This window comes from Anoplolepis gracilipes, chromosome 5 (genome assembly GCF_047496725.1).
Source record: "Anoplolepis gracilipes chromosome 5, ASM4749672v1, whole genome shotgun sequence".
Taxonomy (NCBI): Eukaryota; Metazoa; Arthropoda; class Insecta; order Hymenoptera; family Formicidae; genus Anoplolepis; species Anoplolepis gracilipes.
In genome coordinates, this window is record NC_132974.1 from 2220306 (window position 1) to 2240487 (window position 20182).

The 20182-nt window shown below is 29.5% G+C and overlaps 3 protein-coding genes across 6 annotated transcripts in view; 2 read left to right on the forward strand and 1 right to left on the reverse strand.

Annotated features, from left to right (window-relative positions):
* Osp (myosin phosphatase Rho interacting protein outspread) overlaps positions 1 to 4711 on the forward strand; it is a 163828-nt gene extending 159117 nt beyond the window's left edge. The window contains exons 15-17 of one of the 3 annotated variants that reach the window (XM_072892504.1): positions 347 to 776; positions 2319 to 2474; positions 2705 to 4711. In XM_072892504.1, the coding sequence (XP_072748605.1) occupies positions 347 to 776; positions 2319 to 2474; positions 2705 to 2853 (735 nt within the window). In that variant the 3' untranslated portion in view covers positions 2854 to 4711. The remainder of the gene's footprint in view (positions 1 to 346; positions 777 to 2318; positions 2475 to 2704) is intronic. The other 2 variants (XM_072892505.1, XM_072892506.1) reach the window with 2 other exon arrangements.
* A 1547-nt stretch (positions 4712 to 6258) lies between these two features.
* On the forward strand, positions 6259 to 11796 carry LOC140666238 (uncharacterized). The gene is given in 15 exon segments (XM_072893193.1): positions 6259 to 6483; positions 6719 to 6870; positions 7009 to 7185; positions 7484 to 7783; positions 7867 to 7975; positions 8057 to 8220; positions 9018 to 9279; positions 9282 to 9443; positions 9504 to 9764; positions 9970 to 10135; positions 10312 to 10524; positions 10636 to 10775; positions 10861 to 11076; positions 11253 to 11597; positions 11715 to 11796. Coding segments are annotated over 15 exon segments (2871 nt in total). The 5' UTR covers positions 6259 to 6297; the 3' UTR covers positions 11733 to 11796.
* A 454-nt stretch (positions 11797 to 12250) lies between these two features.
* Positions 12251 to 20182, reverse strand: part of LOC140666249 (uncharacterized) — a 308424-nt gene continuing 300492 nt past the window's right edge. Inside the window, exons 2-5 of one of the 2 annotated variants that reach the window (XM_072893225.1) lie at positions 14623 to 14818; positions 12963 to 13115; positions 12752 to 12828; positions 12251 to 12554 (exon numbers count right to left, since the gene is read on the reverse strand). In XM_072893225.1, coding sequence (XP_072749326.1) covers positions 12521 to 12554; positions 12752 to 12828; positions 12963 to 13115; positions 14623 to 14818 — 460 coding nt within the window. In that variant the 3' untranslated portion in view covers positions 12251 to 12520. Of the gene's footprint in view, positions 12829 to 12962; positions 13116 to 14622; positions 14819 to 20182 lie in introns of both variants that reach the window. The other variant, XM_072893224.1, reaches the window with a different exon arrangement.

Genomic DNA, 20182 nt, shown 5'->3' on the forward strand with positions numbered 1-20182 from the left:
CTGCAATTACATATTATGGTGTTTTGCCTAGCGAGCTTATCGCGCTTTGATGAAATTCCGACCAAATCAGTAATTTAATTGCTCAAATAAAAACCCTGCGCTTCTTATTAACGTCCTTTCCCTTCATAATTGTATTTATTTATTCAAACATATATATTGGTTTGTACATAATATCAGATCGTATTTGATAAATGATTCCGGCTGTCACAAATACCATAATTGATGTAATTGTAACTCGGTAAACATAGACAGTTTAAGCGATTTGACTTAGCATTTAACCATTTCCCCTCCCCGAATGCTCGCTCATTAGCCGCACTGACACATATTTTCGATATTTCACTAACAGCATGGGGACACCCCTCGTGAATCGCCCGGCGTGCCGTCGAAAGCCGCCCTATCGCTAGACTACTCGCCCGCCTACTCGCCGCAACGCCTCAGAGGTAGCCAAAGTGGCGGTGAACAGAAATTAATGAGCGAACGAAGTATAAAAGAGACGAACACCCTATCTAGCGTTTTACAAAAACGATCCCTGTCGATGGATCGGCCGCAGAGCGCATTCTCGTACAAACTCGAGCGCGTAAAGTCGGTTTCGTTGCCGTATTCGAGTAGTTTGATAGCCAGGCCGGCGAGTAGTGCCGGCGTTTCCGGCTCGCACTTTGACGGAAAAGAATCGCCGGAGAGCTTAAAACAAAAAGATCAGGAACGTAACGTTCGTCTGGGTTCACCATTATGGGACAGCTTGAGACCGAGGAGCGGCCTGCCTCATCAATATCAAGGTACAGGAGAAAGATGAATGCTAAGAGAAAAAGAGAGAGATGGAGAAATCGATGGTGATGGAATGTGTTGTCGGTCAACAGTGGGAAAATGGTACTTTTGTAAAATATTATACCGTTGATGGAATCAGGGTTTTATTGTATATTGTATACAATGATATATCGTTATTATTTTATAACGCATTTTACACACAATATTCGGATATTTTTACTCGAAACGATTTTCGGTATACAATAAAAAAAGTCGCATCGGTTTTTCTACTATAATAACAAAACAGGCTGAAACAATGCAAGAATCAAGCAAAGCTTTTTCTACGTTCGAACGTTACTAGCTTGCGAAGGGAGAATATGAGATTAACATGTGCTTTATGCAAATTAACAGCGCTTTCAAGATATTAACACAGTTAAAAATCTCATTGACTTACATGAAGACTACGAATATATTTTCTTCTTAATACGAGTAAATATATAGCTGTGCAATATTTATCGAAAAATGTGACAAAATTGTTAATTTGTAGCTTAGATTGTTAATTTGAAAGCTTGTTCGTATATAACATGTATTTATAAATTTAAGTCTTTCCTTTTTAATTGTGACAATATTGTTATTTATTGTACTAATTTTTTGAGAGAAAAATCGACAAAATTAACGATGATTAATCTTAATTTGTCATTTATAAGTTGTACTGACGTCAAAAATGTGCCTACACTAATTAACTAGTATCAACTGCATATGATTATTATGCTTATCTAACACTGGTTATTTGCTAACAAATTATGTACGAGTCTATGTGCAATAATCTGCGATATAATCTTGTCTTACCATGTTTGTAACGCTATATGCTATAAATGTCTATTCTATTAGGTATATAAAAATATTAAAATTAGCCACGTATCATTAATAATAACATGCTAGAGATGTGCAAGTGACGTACAAGCTATACATTGATGTGAAAATTATCATGTTTGCATATCATAATTTTTACGTAGAAGTTTAGCCATTCTAATCATTAAAATACATATGTAATAACTGTTCAATTACGAACTTAATCACTGGCGCATCTTCAAGTAGAAATATTGCAATGTATACTGGGTATAGCTGTAACACAATTATTTTAATGAAATCAAAAATAGCGAATTTTTAAAATTAAATATTTTGAAATTGGTTTTTCTATTTTAACATTCAGAAAGAAAAATATATGTACCTATATATACATATATTTTTTTTTTAAATGATATACATTTATACACTTGAAAGACGCAGAAATCTAAATTAAGTCTTAAAAAGGTTTAAGGAGACGAGTAAAGATTATAGTAATTTATTAAACACGAGGCCAGAATAATCAAAAACATTAGAAGTAACATTCAATATATTTTGTAGCGATGAAAAACTTGCGATTTTAATGTTTCTCACTATATTTTCGTAACATATCTAATATAATAATATCTGTCTACGCGAAAGATACTTACGAATATACACAACGATGATATACGACAATATGGATAGACCGTAACAATATTTCGGCAATTATGTATTTGAAATGTAAGGTGGCACAACAACAGAGATGCGAGTCAGCAGTGGCCCCTGGCAGGAGAGCAAACAGAATAAAAAGCAACAGCAGCACTCGGAGGCATACACCCTCCGTGCCGACGCTCGTAACACATCCCGCCTCACCCCGGAACCCGCCGCTCTCTCCGTTGCAGGTCCGTTTTGCGTTTTTTGTTGCTTTGTTACCCTGATTGTAGTATTGTTTCGTTCACGCTATTTGCTTTCACGTTTATTGCATCTTTTGTACGAGTCGCATCTTGTCTGCTGTATAGTTCTCGTGTGCGACATTTATTAATTTTTGTATTTACATACATATTACATATTTGAAAAATTCTTATTAATTACGAATAATATTTAGCAGAAATTATTGTCATATATGTTATAGAGTTGATGAGGTCTCCGGCAGTGAGGTGGTCCAGCAGAAGTTGTCGTAGCTTGCCTCCGACACCCACACCGAGTTACCATCATCCACTTCACCCTCCTCTACCTGCCGTAGGCATGGTCGCCGAGAGAAAGAAGCGTTTCGAGCTTTAAATTCTGGTTTTTTGTGTTCTTTGATTGATAGCAACTAAATTAGACTATACAGAAATGGTTGATATGATTATACTTGATTTACAGGAAACAAAATTTAAACAACTCGAACAAAGTGTCTCGCATATATTTATGATATTAAAAAGAAAGAAAATTTCGTGCGATATGTGCTTCTTTGCTCTAAAATTTGCTCTAAAAGAGAAATGTTTCGATATTGCACGACTCATGGACCAATAAATAATATCTTTAAAATCGTTTCACGCGATAGACCATTCGGACAATACCGTATTTACGATTCGTGAAGCGTACGAATCGTAGTTCCACCACTGCCATACGAGAATTATGTGAGGCCCAAAAGATTTTTGATTGACCAAAGTCGAAATGCCGGTCGTGCTCGTCGTGTGAATATTGAGCATGTTTATCAAGTAAACATGATTCAATAATCGAAACGAGTTCCGATTGTAGAAGAGGGTAGATTACGTAATCCCCCTCTTTCCCTTTCACGAAAAGAAATAACGTTCATCACGGATCTATCGATCGCGATAGGTCGTGATGAACGTTTTTGACAGAGTTTTTACTGAAAAATAAATTTTGCTAAACGTGTTTACTCACGCCGCGCCGTTTTGCGAGCGGCTGTTCTTTGATATGCATTTAGATTTTGATAAAAGGTTTTTTTTACCGTAGGTTGCGAGTAGTCCTTTTGCTACGATTGACTTTTCGCGAATATCGATTAAAATGCATATTTTGGGGCATTATTTATCGCAAAACGCTTTACGCGCGAAATTTTTCATATATAATATATATTCTTTGATGCTAAAAATAAATAAACGTGAATTACGAGAAAAAAAAACGCGTATTACGAATCATATATACAATCATCATAAAATAGCCTATCATGTAGCGTTAAAATATCATGATGTAAAACTGTGTAGGATTAAGGATAAATTTATCAGGTTCTCCCAATTTTCGCGAAATTCACAAAAGTCGCAAAATTGATCGAACACATTCAATAACGTATAATCAAATTAATCCTACTTTACATTTATTATCAAAGCAGATTAGATGCTAAATGTATAATAATAATGTTTAAATACAAATGCCTAAATATTGAATATTATTAAACTCTCGTAATTCCGAAAGTAATTATTTGTTGAGTATATTTGCCAACTAAACAAAGATTCGATTTTATGCTGGTTAAATTTGACTCTATACTTGTGTACACTTGTTTCCGCAGAAGGGATCTCGTTGAGTTTGTTATCTTTTGAGATATAAATCTTTATGAGTTTATACGATTTTGATTATTAAAGAAAAAAATATTTCTTATACGTCTCAGTTGAGACATTACAAAAGAAAGGGGAGAGATTTTTTAGTTTGTTATTCGAGAATGACAAGTTCGTTTCTTGTTTCTCGCTCTTGTTATGTATAGATTTTGCACATAATACGGCGTTATGGTAATGCACTATGTATTATCGCATTTTCTCATTATGTAAATGTTTTCAGATTGCGATCATTTGATGTTAATACTGTATAGTTTATGATGTTTTATTGTGGATTAAGAAAGTATAAATATATATAGAAATTAATTCCTCCCTTCCGCTCTTCCCCATATTATATATATGAATTGTTTATATACATATATATATATTATTATTGTATTCTATATTACATATTATTGCGATTCGTTCCAGTGATTCGCTTGATATTAAGACGATAAGGGATATTGAAAACTTCGATTTTCTCTTATGTAGAGTAATTACTCAGGATTGTTTAACATTTATAATATATTATGATTATGCTATTGTATTTGTATGATAATTTATAACACGTTTGAAATAAAACATATAAATAACCATGAACATTCACTAGACAACATGGATTATTTCTTATCTCTTTATATATTTTATATATTTGCAAGCATCAGTTATTAATTTGATTTTGCTGATTTTGATTTAAAAACACACGTCATTATATTGTATTTTCTTTCATCAAAAAGTTTCTAGAGGAATACTTGTAAACATTAATACAAAATTTTGCATCTTCAGAAAAATACATTTTTCTATAATTTTAATTTATAATTCTTATATGTTTTTATGCAATATGTTTAAATCTTTAAAAAACATTTTTTAAAAACAATGCGTTAAGGAAAGATTTAAAATCTTTTTATATTTCTACACAACATATTACAAAAATAAAAATGTTTATGGTAAAATAAGTTAACGAGGTTCATAAATAAATAAATGCAAACGATGCGAAAGTAGATGTTGAAAAAATATAAATTGCCAAGTTTATAGTTGTGTTTATAAATATTATTAAAAAATATGTTTTTTTATACTGGCAATTGCGCGATAAATTTTTTTCTGATATATCGATAACTTTACATTATATATACATATCTTAATTAGCAATTATATATATATATATATATATATATCAGATATAGAATAATTTAAAATAAATATGAAAAGCAAAAGTTCATATATAATTCTACGTGTAATATTTAATAATATTTATTTTCAATACGTTAGATACGAAACGTTTGTATTTATAGATAAATGGCCACATTTTGGTGTTGTATATTGTTTTTAAATTAGAAAAATTGAAATTTCTAAAATCTTTTTCTCTCTCCCTCAGGGGTTTACACTGTGAATACGGGTTTAGAAAATCCGAGATATTCGAATCATCAATTATTATATGTAATCATATCCTATAGAATATAAATCAATATCTAAAGGAACAGCCAGGCCAGCTGAGCTCTACAATACTGAAATGAGATTGCAAGGGAAAATGATCCAATTCATATAAAAGGGTACATATATGTGATGGGTGGATTGTTATTTATCTTGTCAGGGATTTGTTGATATTATTGTAGTATACAATCAAAATGTTGACTTTATATATAATTTACGAATTCAAAGAAAAATATATAATTCTTTTTCTTTTGTAGGAAAGTGCTTCCAACTCATAGAGTTATCTCGCACACAAAAAAAAAAAATAAATAATTCACAACGTTCAGTTTTAATAATTAAATTGATACTGATTAAATAAAACCAAAACATTTTCTGGAAACTGCGTATCGCGCTGTATCACTTTTATATTGCTAAATCCAATTAGAAATTTTAATTAAAATAATATAATAAATGTAACAAAATAAAATAATATAATGTAAAAAGAGACAAAGAGCCAACCAAATTTATCTATCTTTTTCTAATGTTGGCGTCAAAATTTTCTTTAGTATAGACTCCTTTTAATATTATAGAGTTCATTGACAATGAATTAAAAAATACGTTTACACACAAGCTAGAACATTAAAATAATTGGTAATTATTAATTCTAATATAACTTTATAATTTATGCATAAGTATAAATACAAAATGCATAAAAGTATACATCAATAAACATTAATGTAAATTTAAAATTTTAATTCTAACTATTGTCTAGGGATATACAATGAATATGTGTCGAGTACAGGAAGAATTGATACAACTTCATTGTATTAAGGCATTCTCATTTGCAGTTATCCGTTTCGTCGCTCGTGTAACAAATAATTCATTAAACACGATGGAATTATTTAAATTAGACGACCTACTGTCGCAAATGAAGACCAAATTAATGTCGGGAACGAAAGAGACACAGGTATTGTAATGATATTCGTCTTTACATTAATATTTATTTGATCTCCTGATATTTCATATCTATGTCGAACACTATTTTTATATCAGACTGCGTGTCGAAAGTACGAATTAAAAATAGTTAATTAAAAATAAATAGAAAAGAACCATAAAAAACAAATCGCACAGATTTATATATAAATATGAATAATTCATATCTTTGACTTATCATTTAATCTTTATTTGCTATCATGAAATAGATGTGGGTCGCGGAGCAAATATTAACGTATTTAAAAAAAACAATCGACTCAGAGAGAGAACATCTTGTGGAAAAGCTTGTTAAATGTGATATAATTTCTATTATATGCGATGCAATGCAAATGACTTGTTCTTCGGACAAAAAATTCGTAACGTATGCAATTTTTTATGTTATAATAATTTTAATATGTTTGTGTGTGTGTGTGTGTGTTTATTTGTTTCAATCCTTTTCTTTATATCATTATGTAAATCATGAATGAAAAATATACGAGGATTCTATTTTTATACGCAGAGTCGTTCTCGAGTGTCTCGAGATTATAAGTTTCAATAAAAAGTTCTATGAAAATCGCACGGCCATGAGTGCTATAAACTCAATGTTAAGTATCAATTACTTTGCGTACACATCCTCACTTAAAGACATGGAATTGTTTGAAGAGATTTTACAAGGCATCTGCAATATACTTGTTAGGTATATTTTTCTGACATCTCGCTTTTGTTATAAACGTACATAATGCAACAGTATTATTTCTTTATATATATATATATATATATATATATATATAATTATTACTTATATATTCATATTGCTTACAATTACACCTATGTATTGTGTATATGTATCACTGTTCAAATATTGATGCTTTCGACTAGTAATTATGTAATCTGTTCTATTCAAATAATAGCAACATCATACGTATATATACATATAAACTCATGTTACGCGTAGCATCATATTTAGAAAGGCATTAATCATGTTTAACTTTTAGATCATTAAAATTAGCTATAGATTTCGACACTGTTTGCGTTCCGCAACAGATTATATCTTTCCTGAAGAACCTGAATATCCAAGATTTACAAAATGATAAAATGAAATTTATAGTTGTCACGATATTAAATGTTGTTCTGCAACAAGTAACTGTCGATGAAACAATCGATGTACAGATAATTATTGACGTCTCTTGCGATGCACTAAAGTCAATGATAATAATTATCAAATACGGCGACGACGATAACACGATTTTACGCTCTACTGCTTTATTATGCAGTATTTGTGCCGGCAGTTCTCGGTAAAGAAAAGACATCGATTAAGTTATTTTCCTTTACATTAATATTTAATCTATTTTGTATTATATAAATCTCTACTTAACAGGTTTTGTTTTGAGCAAAAAAGTAACCAGTCTGAAATTCTTCAACAGAAAAACAATTTGTTAATTTGCATTTATGATGCATTAATGAATATAATTATACCATATGTCAAAGTACGTATATATATATGATACGTGTATCGTGAAATTAACTATGCATATTGTTATGATGATTTATACATATTTCTTCGGCAGGACGCAGACTTGTCTCGTATAGAGTCGAATGAGTTTTGCAGAAACTTCATCTTTTGTCTAAATAATCTGTATCAGTTGGAAAACTGTAATCATGACGATTTGTCGAACTACTTGGTTGCTAATGGTTATCTGAAGTATTTCTTGCTCTTGACTCTAGAGCTTCCGTAAGTTGCGACAGTTTCTTATGTTGCATGAATTGATATAATTACAATACGTTGTGTCACGATCATAGTTATAAATTCAAAATATAATATAAATATCTTACTTTACACTAAAAATTATATTATATAAATTTAAGTTATAATTATAAACATATATTTAATTTAAAAAAATATAAATATAAATATATATATATATATATATATAGTATTTTATGTGTACTATTATTTGTTAAAGATTCCACACAGAAAATATAAAAACAGGTAGAATATTGAAACAATAGAAAAAAAAGATTTCAAAAACATTTGAAAAATTTTTGACATACTTTAACTAGTCTTCGGACTTTTGTATTATCACAATAGTTTGTCGACCTATATTTATTGTGTTTGAGAAAATATTCATTTTTAAATTTAATTTTTTAACTGATTAGATTTGTCAAAAATTTTTTCATTATTCTCTTTCAAGAAAAATTTTAGAATTTTAATTAAACTGTTATTAATTTTTTCGTAAACTGTCTTTGTTTTTTGCATTTTTCTTCCATACGTCATGCTATTAAGAATTATCTACCTGAAAAATATATATAAAGAAATATGCTTTATTTTGTATAAGATAGCATTTGAAATATTTAATATAAAATTGTATTTTGCAAATTCTGCAATATTGTAGAATGGAATTTGATGTATTATATACTATTGTCAAAATTTGAATTTTATTTTGTAGAAAAGCTTATAATAATTATATTATACATACGTATAAATTACTGCGTAATATAATATGCAAAAAACAATATTTTACATTATAGGGAAAATTTACGAAGAAACATTTGCATATTACTATCGCAGATTCTGAGTATTCTTTGTAAAAGGGAATTCTCAATCAAAGATAAGAACGAGTTTGCATATTGTTTGCGCAAAGATTTTCTCAATTTAATATCGAAAAGCTCGACGAAAGAACGTTGGAATGATGCTGTAGCATCAGATCGAAATGGTGGAACGGCTTTATTGATTTTACCATATTATCATTTCCAAGGGACTGGAGAGTACAAAACTTCATTTTTTTATATTATACACTATTATTTAGATTTTATTCACATATATTCTACATTCCATATATTACTTTTAGAAACGATGTAATATCTTTGGAATCGTTAATTACTAGAATCATGCTATTTTCAACATTTAAGCCAATCTCAGTCCTCGTTTTAAAACCTTTATGGTTTCTATTTGCTGTAAGTAAGTTCTATATTTATCTTTTATTCGTAACATATTAATTATGCTCGACTTTGCAGGTGACATCTACGTCTCATCAGTCCCCTAATTCGATTCGTGATTATAATAGTGCAGTTATTAGATTAACGAATATCCTGCAAAAGCTAGAGATCAGTAACTTTTATACCCATCACATCGATCTTTTATATTATTATCTTAAATGCTCAAATGTTTCGCAGAACTTATTAAGTCAAATTTTAAATTTATGGTTGATAGAATCCGATGGTGATATCAAGCCATTATTATCATTCAATTGTGAAAAAGTGGTTCGCCATTTATTGGTGAGCACAATATTTATCTTTTACAGTATTAGAGAAAACAGAAAATTAACATCTTTAATTATATATCTATATATTAATTTTTATCTTTTAAAATGAAAATTTTTTAGCATTATTTATGCTTTGATTAAATCATATATTTTTGATAATCTCAGTCAGAAAAAACTTTCTTTTATACAAAAAGTTAATCTCCAATATTTGCGAATAGATTGTAATACGAAACGGTTATCCTGAAGATGTTATCAGTGCAGCTATGAAAGGACTCCGTCATCTAATTCAAATTGACAAAAATGATAAACATATTGTAGAACAAATCGCAGAAACTGCGTGGCATATGCTACCCAACATACTTTCATTATATGATTCAAATACTGGTTTGTCAAAAGAATTCCATAATCTTTTCAATATATGTATATAAATATTAGATTTTAAGAAAGATATTTCGTAAGCCAGTATTAAATTTAAAAATATATTTATCTTGTTATTTGGAACAGAATTAATATTATTTTACAGATATTGCGATTAGTATTTTATCAATTTATATTTGCAGTTACACATGTAAAAGCAGCTTTGGAATTAGCCAATATTACTCAAGATCACTCTAAATACTTACAAATAATGCCGAGTGAAATTATAATACGCTGCGCTTATAATATTGTTGATATTATATTAAAGAAGAACACAGATTTAAAATTCATGACTTTAGCTATAACGCAAGCACATATTTTGTTGCTTTCCGATAAATTACATAAGTCATTTAAAGGTAAAAAGGAAATATTCGTAAAAATAATAATTATTCCAGTAAAAGTATATAAACATACATTTTTGTTAAGAAATTGTATTTGAAAATATTTCATCAAAATTTCAATTACAGTGCTTCAAATATACACACAACCTATGCTATTAAAACAATTGTACGTTTATGGATTTTCAAAAGAAAGATCAAAATTGTCCACAATTAGTATAAAATTGCTCACATTCATTATTCAATGCCAAGAAAAATCATCAATAAAGGTATACTAGTACAAAATGATCATCTGAATTGTATATGTAAATTTTTAAACTTTTTAATACTCTAAAATATATACTTGTTTATCAGTGCAAACAGCCACTTAAGATTCACATAAAAAGCTTACTTGATCTTTTATTTTATGCGAGGAAATCATCAACTTCTGTAATAAATGAAATGCAATTTATATGTTATCTTTTAACACAAAATATTGATAAATCGGCTATTGTTTTGGAAAAAATTTCATCTGCTGATGTAGATATGGTTAAGTATCTCTACCAGGTGTTCCATATCATTCACGCAATGGTCAGTATATTTAAAATTATTAGGAATAAAAAATATTATGAATAAAATGAAGGAACAAAAAGAAGCATATTCGAAAATATTTTTTTCTATAATATAAAGTTGATTAATAATTATAAAAATAATCAGATAAATAGCGATAAGAGTTGATATGCTAGTTAATTATTACCTTTTTATAGAAACATGAGCCGCAACGAGACACAGTATATCAAAGTTTAATAGTTCTATTACATTTCTGTAATACTAAAGTAACTATTAAAACACTACTACCTCATATTTGTTCCGTAATGAGCAATTATTATCTCATTCTTAATGTCGTAAAGACACGATATGTGTCGTGTCAATTTATCGAATTCGTCACTACATGGCTAAATTATCGCAAAGCAACTTGTAACGATGTATTGTGGAATCCTAGATCATTGTTTAAATCCCCATTCGATGAAGTTTTAGATCATCTTAAGGAATACGCTGTGATGTTAAATAATAAAGGGTTGAAAGATGCTTATGAGAATCTTCAACGTGCGGTAAGAGGTGTTTTAAATATCTTAAAGTAAACTACACATTTTGCAAGAATTATCAATATCTTGTCTTAATAACTTTTATATATTTTTTATTCTTACATTTTTATATTTTTGTTTTAGCTGTCACAATTCCAATGAACAATAACAATTGTGTAGATTATATCACGTTGTATCACAGTACAATTCGTTCGCAAGGAAGAAGTTGTAAAGAGTTTACATATATTTTATAAGAGTTTTTGAATTTCCTATTAAAAATTGTTTCAATTTACTCTTTAAAGTTTAATAATTAATTTTGTATTTTAATAATGTTAAATGTCGAATAAAATTAAGTTCTATATTTTTCAAGTTAAAAACGTAAGGTTCTGTATTTTAAGAAAGAATATAAAATTACTTATGTAGAATATATAACATTTTAAAATATCTTACAATTTTCTTTATCTCTCCGTTATACAACGAGATTGCATTATTCAGTATCATGGTATATAAGAATTGAATATACACTATTTTAAGAATATTTTAACAGAGAGAAGTATATATATATATATATATATATATATACATATATATATATATACGTATATATACACATATATATATATATATTTATGTATATATATATAAATATATATTTATGTATATATACATAAAAACAATATAATGCGATCGGTGCATTAACCAGCCAACAGTTTATTTATTTATATTGTGCAGTATTATTATCAACTTTACGACAATGTCGTAAATAACATGTGCGTACAAAAAGTAGAAAAAGATTGTATTTGAATAATAATCTAATCCTTCGGTGTACTCTCTCTTCATTTTGGTGCAAAACTGCATATTATGCATTTTTGCTATTTTTAATGCATGATACGCATTTAAATCCATTTTTTATGGTGTTCCAAACATCCTAGTATGTATCATGCAGCACTTTACAACGATTTAATCCTTTCGGGGTAGCAAGTTCTAAACAAGAGACAAGCATTACTGTTATTACTATTTATAATATAATCGCCGCGTAGAAGACGCGTTTTTGTTGCGCGATTATAATTACTCCGAAGGGGTTAAATAGTACACCGTCCTCTGTCGTTCAGTTTTAGATTAAAAGTTTTTTTTTTTTTTTTTTTTACTTGAGTCTCTTTCGGCGAGTTTCTTTTTCTTACTTTCGCGGTCGACCGTTTCGCTGCATGAAGCAACCTTTGAAGGAATTTAATCTCACGTCAATCTCACCCTCCTCCAACTGAAATATGTTTATCATTCATGTTACTATATCGCCTGCGTAAATAGTATATCGGATACGTAAATATACGGTGTACAGCAACATATAGCAACCAAACGCAATTAATGGAATTGGTACTCCGCGTATATACGTACTTGATCGAATAAATAAATCTCCTTGTAACAGGACGGCGACACGCATTCTCGGATGCATCGTGTTTTCGCAACATCACCGCTTCTGTGCTGCGATTGCATTTTGCAGGCTCCGCTCTCCTCACAAGCCTGCTCGAATTGTCTAAAGAGAAGCTCCTACGACAGTATACATTTATCAATCATAATTACAACATTGTCGATTTAATTTTTTTTTCTCAATATTAATTTTATAAACACAACAAATATTTAATAACAGCAAATTGAATATAAATGGTTTTAAAATATTCCATCTTATTTTTGCTGTAAATGAATTATTAATCCTTCTGTTATAAAGTATCTCAAATAGTGTCCTAGAATATGAATATTTTATATAATATTATAATATATTTATTATAATTATATTAATATTAAATATAATCCTGGAGAAAATTATTATTCTGTTAGAGCTTATTGGGGTATTAATATAACAAACGCTTGCATATATATTCTGCATCGTGGTGGGATAAAGCAGAATGCAACAATTGATTCGCGCATGTTGAAAGATTAACCTCAATTAAAGTCAATGCGACTTCCAGCACGGTATATATATACTTTTAATTTTCTTTACGAATCGCGCACTATAGTCTGCCTTTCACCGCGTGAATAAAAGCATTGTCGCGTAAGCGATAAATCTTTGACAAAGAATGTATTTACCGAACATCATTTCAGGAAGCTGTAACTTCCTCTTATCTTCTCTTCTAAACCGGAAAGATATATATCGTAGAGATACGTTTCCGATAAACTCTACATCTGAAATGAATGATGAAAGATCATTCGTAAAATCCCCGATGATATCTCGATATGACTTTTCATCATTTTTTTTTTCTATATCAGAAGCGAATGCGGATTATTTTTAACTTTTAAATGGAACATCTCCACTGTATTTTTCTACGACGTGTAATCGCGTTATACGTACTCCTTCGTACTTTTCTGATCGCAAAGAAACTCACTATCGCGTCTTGTTACGATCTAAATTTAATTTTCGCGATCTACTTTTCGTTGAACAAGTTCGACGAAAGAGAATTCTTTCTCGTCGCTACGAATCGCTATGGATTTGAGTCAGAACTTCCAAATGCAAATACATGTATTATTCGCATGTTATTTTTAAGGACGTTCATGTACGCTTTAGCTGAATATTTTGAATGATGTCAAATCGATCGCGATTCCTTTATTAAATTGCTATCTTAAGTTGATCTTATTTTCTTTGATTATAATAAGATACCGACTAACCCGTCTTCACAATGATTTTAAATTTTTATTTTATCATCAGTTTTTTTTTCAGACAAAAAAAGTTTAATAATTTTCGATTTTTTAATAATTTTTTTCTAAATTTTGATTTTTTTTTTACCAAACCAAACGGATTTTTTACTTTTATACGCAAGCATTAAAAATAAAGATATTTTATAACCAATTCATGATTTATGTATAAAAATGACTTGAGGTTTTTATATACATATATTTGTCGTTTAAAAGTCAGGGCCGGATTAGCGTCAATGCTGCCGTCCCCAGTATCGTAAAAGCGCCACCCTTCCAAATGAGGGTTGCTCGCCATAACCTGTATCAGCGTTCAAGCACGTACCCCACTCGTCAAAGATAAATCCGACGAATTGTATGACCGACTTACATTCTTGGTGGTCTCCTTGTACGGGTACTCGGGAAATGTGAAGGTCTTGGCGAGGGATCCTGGTCCTTCCTGGAGATGGCCGATGACGAGGATCAAGCTGAGCACGAACGCCACCCTTAGTGCCATGTTGAGCGGAGCCGGTGACCGATCAATAGATGAGGATGGCGCTCCGTCTGCTTCCTCTACCGTGTTTCTACTGGTGGAAAATAGGAAACTTTCAGGTCTAATAAACTGTGAGAATTGACCGTTGACTTGTGAATATTTCATTACCAAACCATATATAATTTTCAAACATACAAGTAAACTCCAGTTAGCAACGAATGATTATTTCTTTTCTGTACGTTGTTATATTCTTGCAGTGAATTATTCAATTTTTTTATTTTCTCTTTAATTCTAACACAATTTTATATTTGTATCTCAAGGCATAATTAAATTTATTTATAATTCGAATTATGTAAGTTTTTTTCAAGTAAAACTTGATTTCAACTCGATGCCGACAACAAAATATATATAGTATATATAAAATATATGTGGGATACACACACACACACACACACACACACACACACACACATATATATATATATATATAGGTTTTTATATTTATTAAAATCCATAGCTCAATATAAAAACAATATTATTCTTCTTCACGAAGGCAAAAGCAAGGTAATATAAATAGTATAATAATATTTGATAAAATAATGATCTTTTTATATAAGTTGTAAAACGACATTAGATAATTGTTATTTAAAAATCAGCAAATTTATCAACATATTTATTAACATATTTAAGAGTAATTTTACATTTTTACATAATCTTTGTTTTTTAATAGTAAAATATAATTGAAATATGATTTCTAAGAAGATAATAAAATTATAATTTCTTATTATTTTCTTTTTTTAGATAATTATTTCTTTTTATTAGAATATATTTAAATACTAATAAAATTAATTTTGTCATGTTTGCAGTGATGTTACAGGAGATAATTAAGAAAGTCACGAAAAATTAAAAGAAACGCAAAGGATGTCGACGAATGAAACTTTGCGTCGTAATTTAGAATTTTACAAAATTCTCTCCAGAAAACTTTTCTTAAGAAGAACAGCCGGAAAACAAGAATTTCTAATGCAACTCGCGCGACCGAAATTCGTGAGGATTAATAGCTGTAATATCTTACTTTTCGAGAAAAGGAAAATAATGTACGAATCTTAATCCCTCGAATTATTAATCTCTTGGCTTCTCGCTCGCTTAAAAAATTCATTCCTCTCGCTTTAATTAAAGTACAGAGTTTCTTTTATTTATATTACATATTCGAAAAGATAATTCGGATAATATTGAACGTCTTTGTAACTCTAAATTAAATAATGAAAACTTATATCAGAATAAAAATATTATATACATAATTATTTATTATTAATTATATTTGACACAGGCTTTTAATTCTATGAATCTAAAAATATCTAAAAATAATATTCTTAACTCTTAAACATTATTAAATGTTATATATTCATTTATTGTATATAATACAAGTATATGCAATCCTTAAAGAAATTCCTCTGAGGATATCAGTGGCCGTGAAAGCCTTAAAACTAGAAGTATATGCAATATTTTTAATGCAATATACATATATATGTTACATCTAAAGGAAATCTTTCTGTGAAGTAATATAAAATTATATTATAACTCATTGTCAGTATTCTTAATAAGATATAAGTTGAGTCTCTAACACTAATATATAGATCACTTCTTTTAATTAAATAATGCTTTAGATTGATAGATTTTTCAATTGACTGCTAATGCTATGTTTACTTATTTTAATAAACGTTAGAATAGTTTTTTTTTTAAACGAGTGTTTGGGCGTTTGTAAATAATTCTCGCAAGCTTTGCACTTTCGACGCCACTGTGACAGTGACATGCGTGAATTCACCGATAACTCCATATAGCGGCGCAGCTGTGATATTTGCATAAAACGTATCGAGGCACATGCACCAGAGCGCACTAGCATTTATCGTTTCGGTGTGTATATGAGCAGCGGACGAGACACGACGAACGTTTTTGCCGGGTTAGGCATTGCGCACCACCAATCCCGAATTCCGCGCGCGGCTTTCGTGCCATTAATTCGAGATTTCGGCGGCGATTAGCAGCAGTTTCGACCCGCCCGGTGTGTTTCTCTTCTGTCCCTCGCGTGATGCAACATTCTGCCGGTCGCGTAGACAATCCCCCTGTGCAACAACGCGAAGAAGTATCGCGTCCACGTATAAATAAGCTTGTTCTCCGTTCTAGGTTTAATTAAAGTTGTTGGTAATCTAGTTTGGTTGCTTCTTTAATTTTAACTTCAATTCATATTACATGTAATTGTTATCGTCGATCGTTTCTTATTAATTCAATTATTTTCGTCCCGATAATTCAAGTCAATTTTGTAATATGATACAACTGACTTAATCGATATTAAAGATAATAATTCCACAAATTTTATGGCTCTATTTTAGGAAAATTTTATTTTATTCTTTTTTTATAAAATGCGTAATTTTTTAAGTTTTTGAATATTTTCAATATCTTGACATATATTCTGTTAACAGATAATTGATTCAATTTTAATATAATCGTAGATAGAGTTAAAATTTGAAGAAAATATTTTTGCCATCAGTTTTCTAAAATTAATTGTATATTACATCACACCGAAGTGTTGTAATATACAATTAATGAAATAGAAGTTTCTAAATATAACGCGCAAAATATTATATTTAGACGAAATAATAGAGAGAGAAGCAGAACTTAATTTAAAAAACATATAATTGTTTCATCTCTGATATATAAAAGTTATTTAATTTGAGAGGAATGAAAATTCGCATTTATAGTTGAATTTAGTAAAACGACTGTATTAAGCAAAATTTTACTACGCTTTGTAAAACATTTTCAGAGTGACATTATTCATAAAAAAATATAGAACATAAAATAAGGCAAATATGTTGCTGCAAAAAAAATACATAACATTTTAATTAGTTTAAATATAATACAGCACACGCATTTTAAATTATGTATTTAAATCTGAGAATATTAATCTGTCATTTTTAAAATTTAAATAACTCTATTATTATTAATAATAATATAATAAGTTTATATATAGTGTAATACAATCTGTTTGATTGATATTTGCCTGCTTGCCCGCGATCTAATTACCGTATCAATTATTTTAGAGGATTATAATTACGCAGATGTTGAGTTCGGATACAGGCTATTTTTTTTGTTTCGTTATAATTATCTTCTCACGCTCGATTGAAACTCATAATTAAATTGTTAGATATACACTTGACATAACTTGTTGCCCCACTGTTTCGCGTCGAAGATTAATTGAAAATCCTGATAGATTAGTAACTCATTTTTATATATTAATTATTCATTTTTTATATAATGTAAAAGATATAAAAAATTATTTCAATTTCACTACAACTATTTTTCACTCTTTGATTAGTTTTATATCTTAGTAACAGCAATAGCTATATATTACATTTACAATTTACTATCACTCACACATGCTCTCTTTTGAGGAAATTAAGTATTATTTATTAATATTTCAATTGCTGTAATAGACATTTTAAAATATCTATAGCAACGTAATGAAAACTTACGCTCAACAAAATAATGAATTGGGTCTCAGTACAATGAATTATGCTTTGTTGGTACAAACATAATTAACGTCCTAGCATAGCTATATAGTTCTCTTCGAAGAGACAGAATAATAAGCGAGAGCAGTTCTCTCGGGTGACGTATTTCATAGTTAGTATGTCACGATAAGAAACAATGAAATACGGCAGATGATCACAAAATACGAGATCCTTTGTCGCAATTCTCTCGCGAAGATTCATGATTATAATATATGCGATACGTCGAGTTATTCCCAGAGAGTAGAGAGCTAAATACACAATTACTATCGTGGGGTCAGTGTATTAACTGTAATAAAAAATACAAATACTTCTCACAACGGTAGACTAAGCAATTTTTTTAAGTGCTCTAAAATTTATCTGTCAAATATATCATATTTACGACGATTTACAACTCGCTTATATATACATATAATGTCATATGGAATCTTGATGCACATAAATTGCAGGCTGCACGTGCCTTGTTAAAATTATGTTGCTCAAAACTTGTATACAATGATTTAAATATCTTGTAGCGTCAAACCATAACATAAACGAGGAAAGTAAAACCAGATTGTTACAAAAATAATTCAATGTATATCAATTTGAATTTGTAAAATATGTAAATTTAAGTTATATGGAAAAATGAATTATTTCTTAAATATTTCAAAAAAAATATTAAAAAATTTTTATTTACATTATTTATTAAATAGTAAGCGTATTAAAGTGTAAGCTATCTCGCAATGTAAGACTAGAAACATTTTTAAACTTTTTAAATCTGATGTTAAATGTTTTTCGTATATATATATATATTTATTGCAAAAAATAGAAAGGCTGTGAAATTTATTTTCACACACAATTAATACTTTACGCAAGATTATTTTTATGTCAATACCTTTAAAAGCAACAGCGCAATTCAGAAGTACATAATCGAAGGTATCTTAGAGATAGAATACAGAAGTAAAAGCTGATTTAATTGCAGTGTAATTAACTACAGATGGCGACGTGGTTAATTTAATTACAACGATTAAGAGACTTGTTCCAGCGAGGTCAATATTCGCACTCGAATTACTTGGGCAATTTTAAATTCCCTGTTTGTAAGACTAATATTCTAAAACAAAGTTTCTAATAGATGAAAAGGAAGTAAACTTCGAGGGAAAATATATTAGATTTATTTTTTCTATTAAAAAAAAAATATATATATATATATATATATATATATAATTGTATAATCACGTACGTATAACAGCTAGCAATAAATTATTTTATCAGAAATCAAGTTTAAATATCATTAACATTGTACTAATATTGTAATTTAGTAGTGTACATACATTCTACTTGCAATTTACTTCTATTGCAACTTTATATAAATTTTATTAGATTAGAAAACATATTACACATTAAACGCGTCTTTTGTCATCTTGGAACAAATATTTATCGTAGCACAATGCGCGTAATTGCGCTCATATTGGCACGGCAGCCATAATTGTTAACTCAAACTCAATTTACCGAGGCTCTTGACCATGTTATCGCGTTTCACGCAGACTATCATACGAAGGAGGAAATGAAAGCCGCGAGAATTGCATTCCACTGTTAACGGAATTGCATGCCGCGAAATTTTGTATCGGATCGCTTTCTATCTCTCTATCTCTCTTTCTCTCTCTCTCTCTCTCTCTCTTTCTCTCTTTCTCTTGAAAGTTAAATTTGTGTACTATTGCGAACTGGAACGGCAATACAACACACACATTCGTGTCGTCAGTTCCTCTGATTTATCGGTGTGCCTCGAACGAGCCCCCTCGCTACATACGACGATAGTTCCCTTGGCGTTGAACACGCAAATCCTCTGCCACCGATTCGCGGTGGCGGGGAAAAGGGATGACAGTAGATTTCCTCACGTTTGTCCGTTATTGACCGTGCAAATA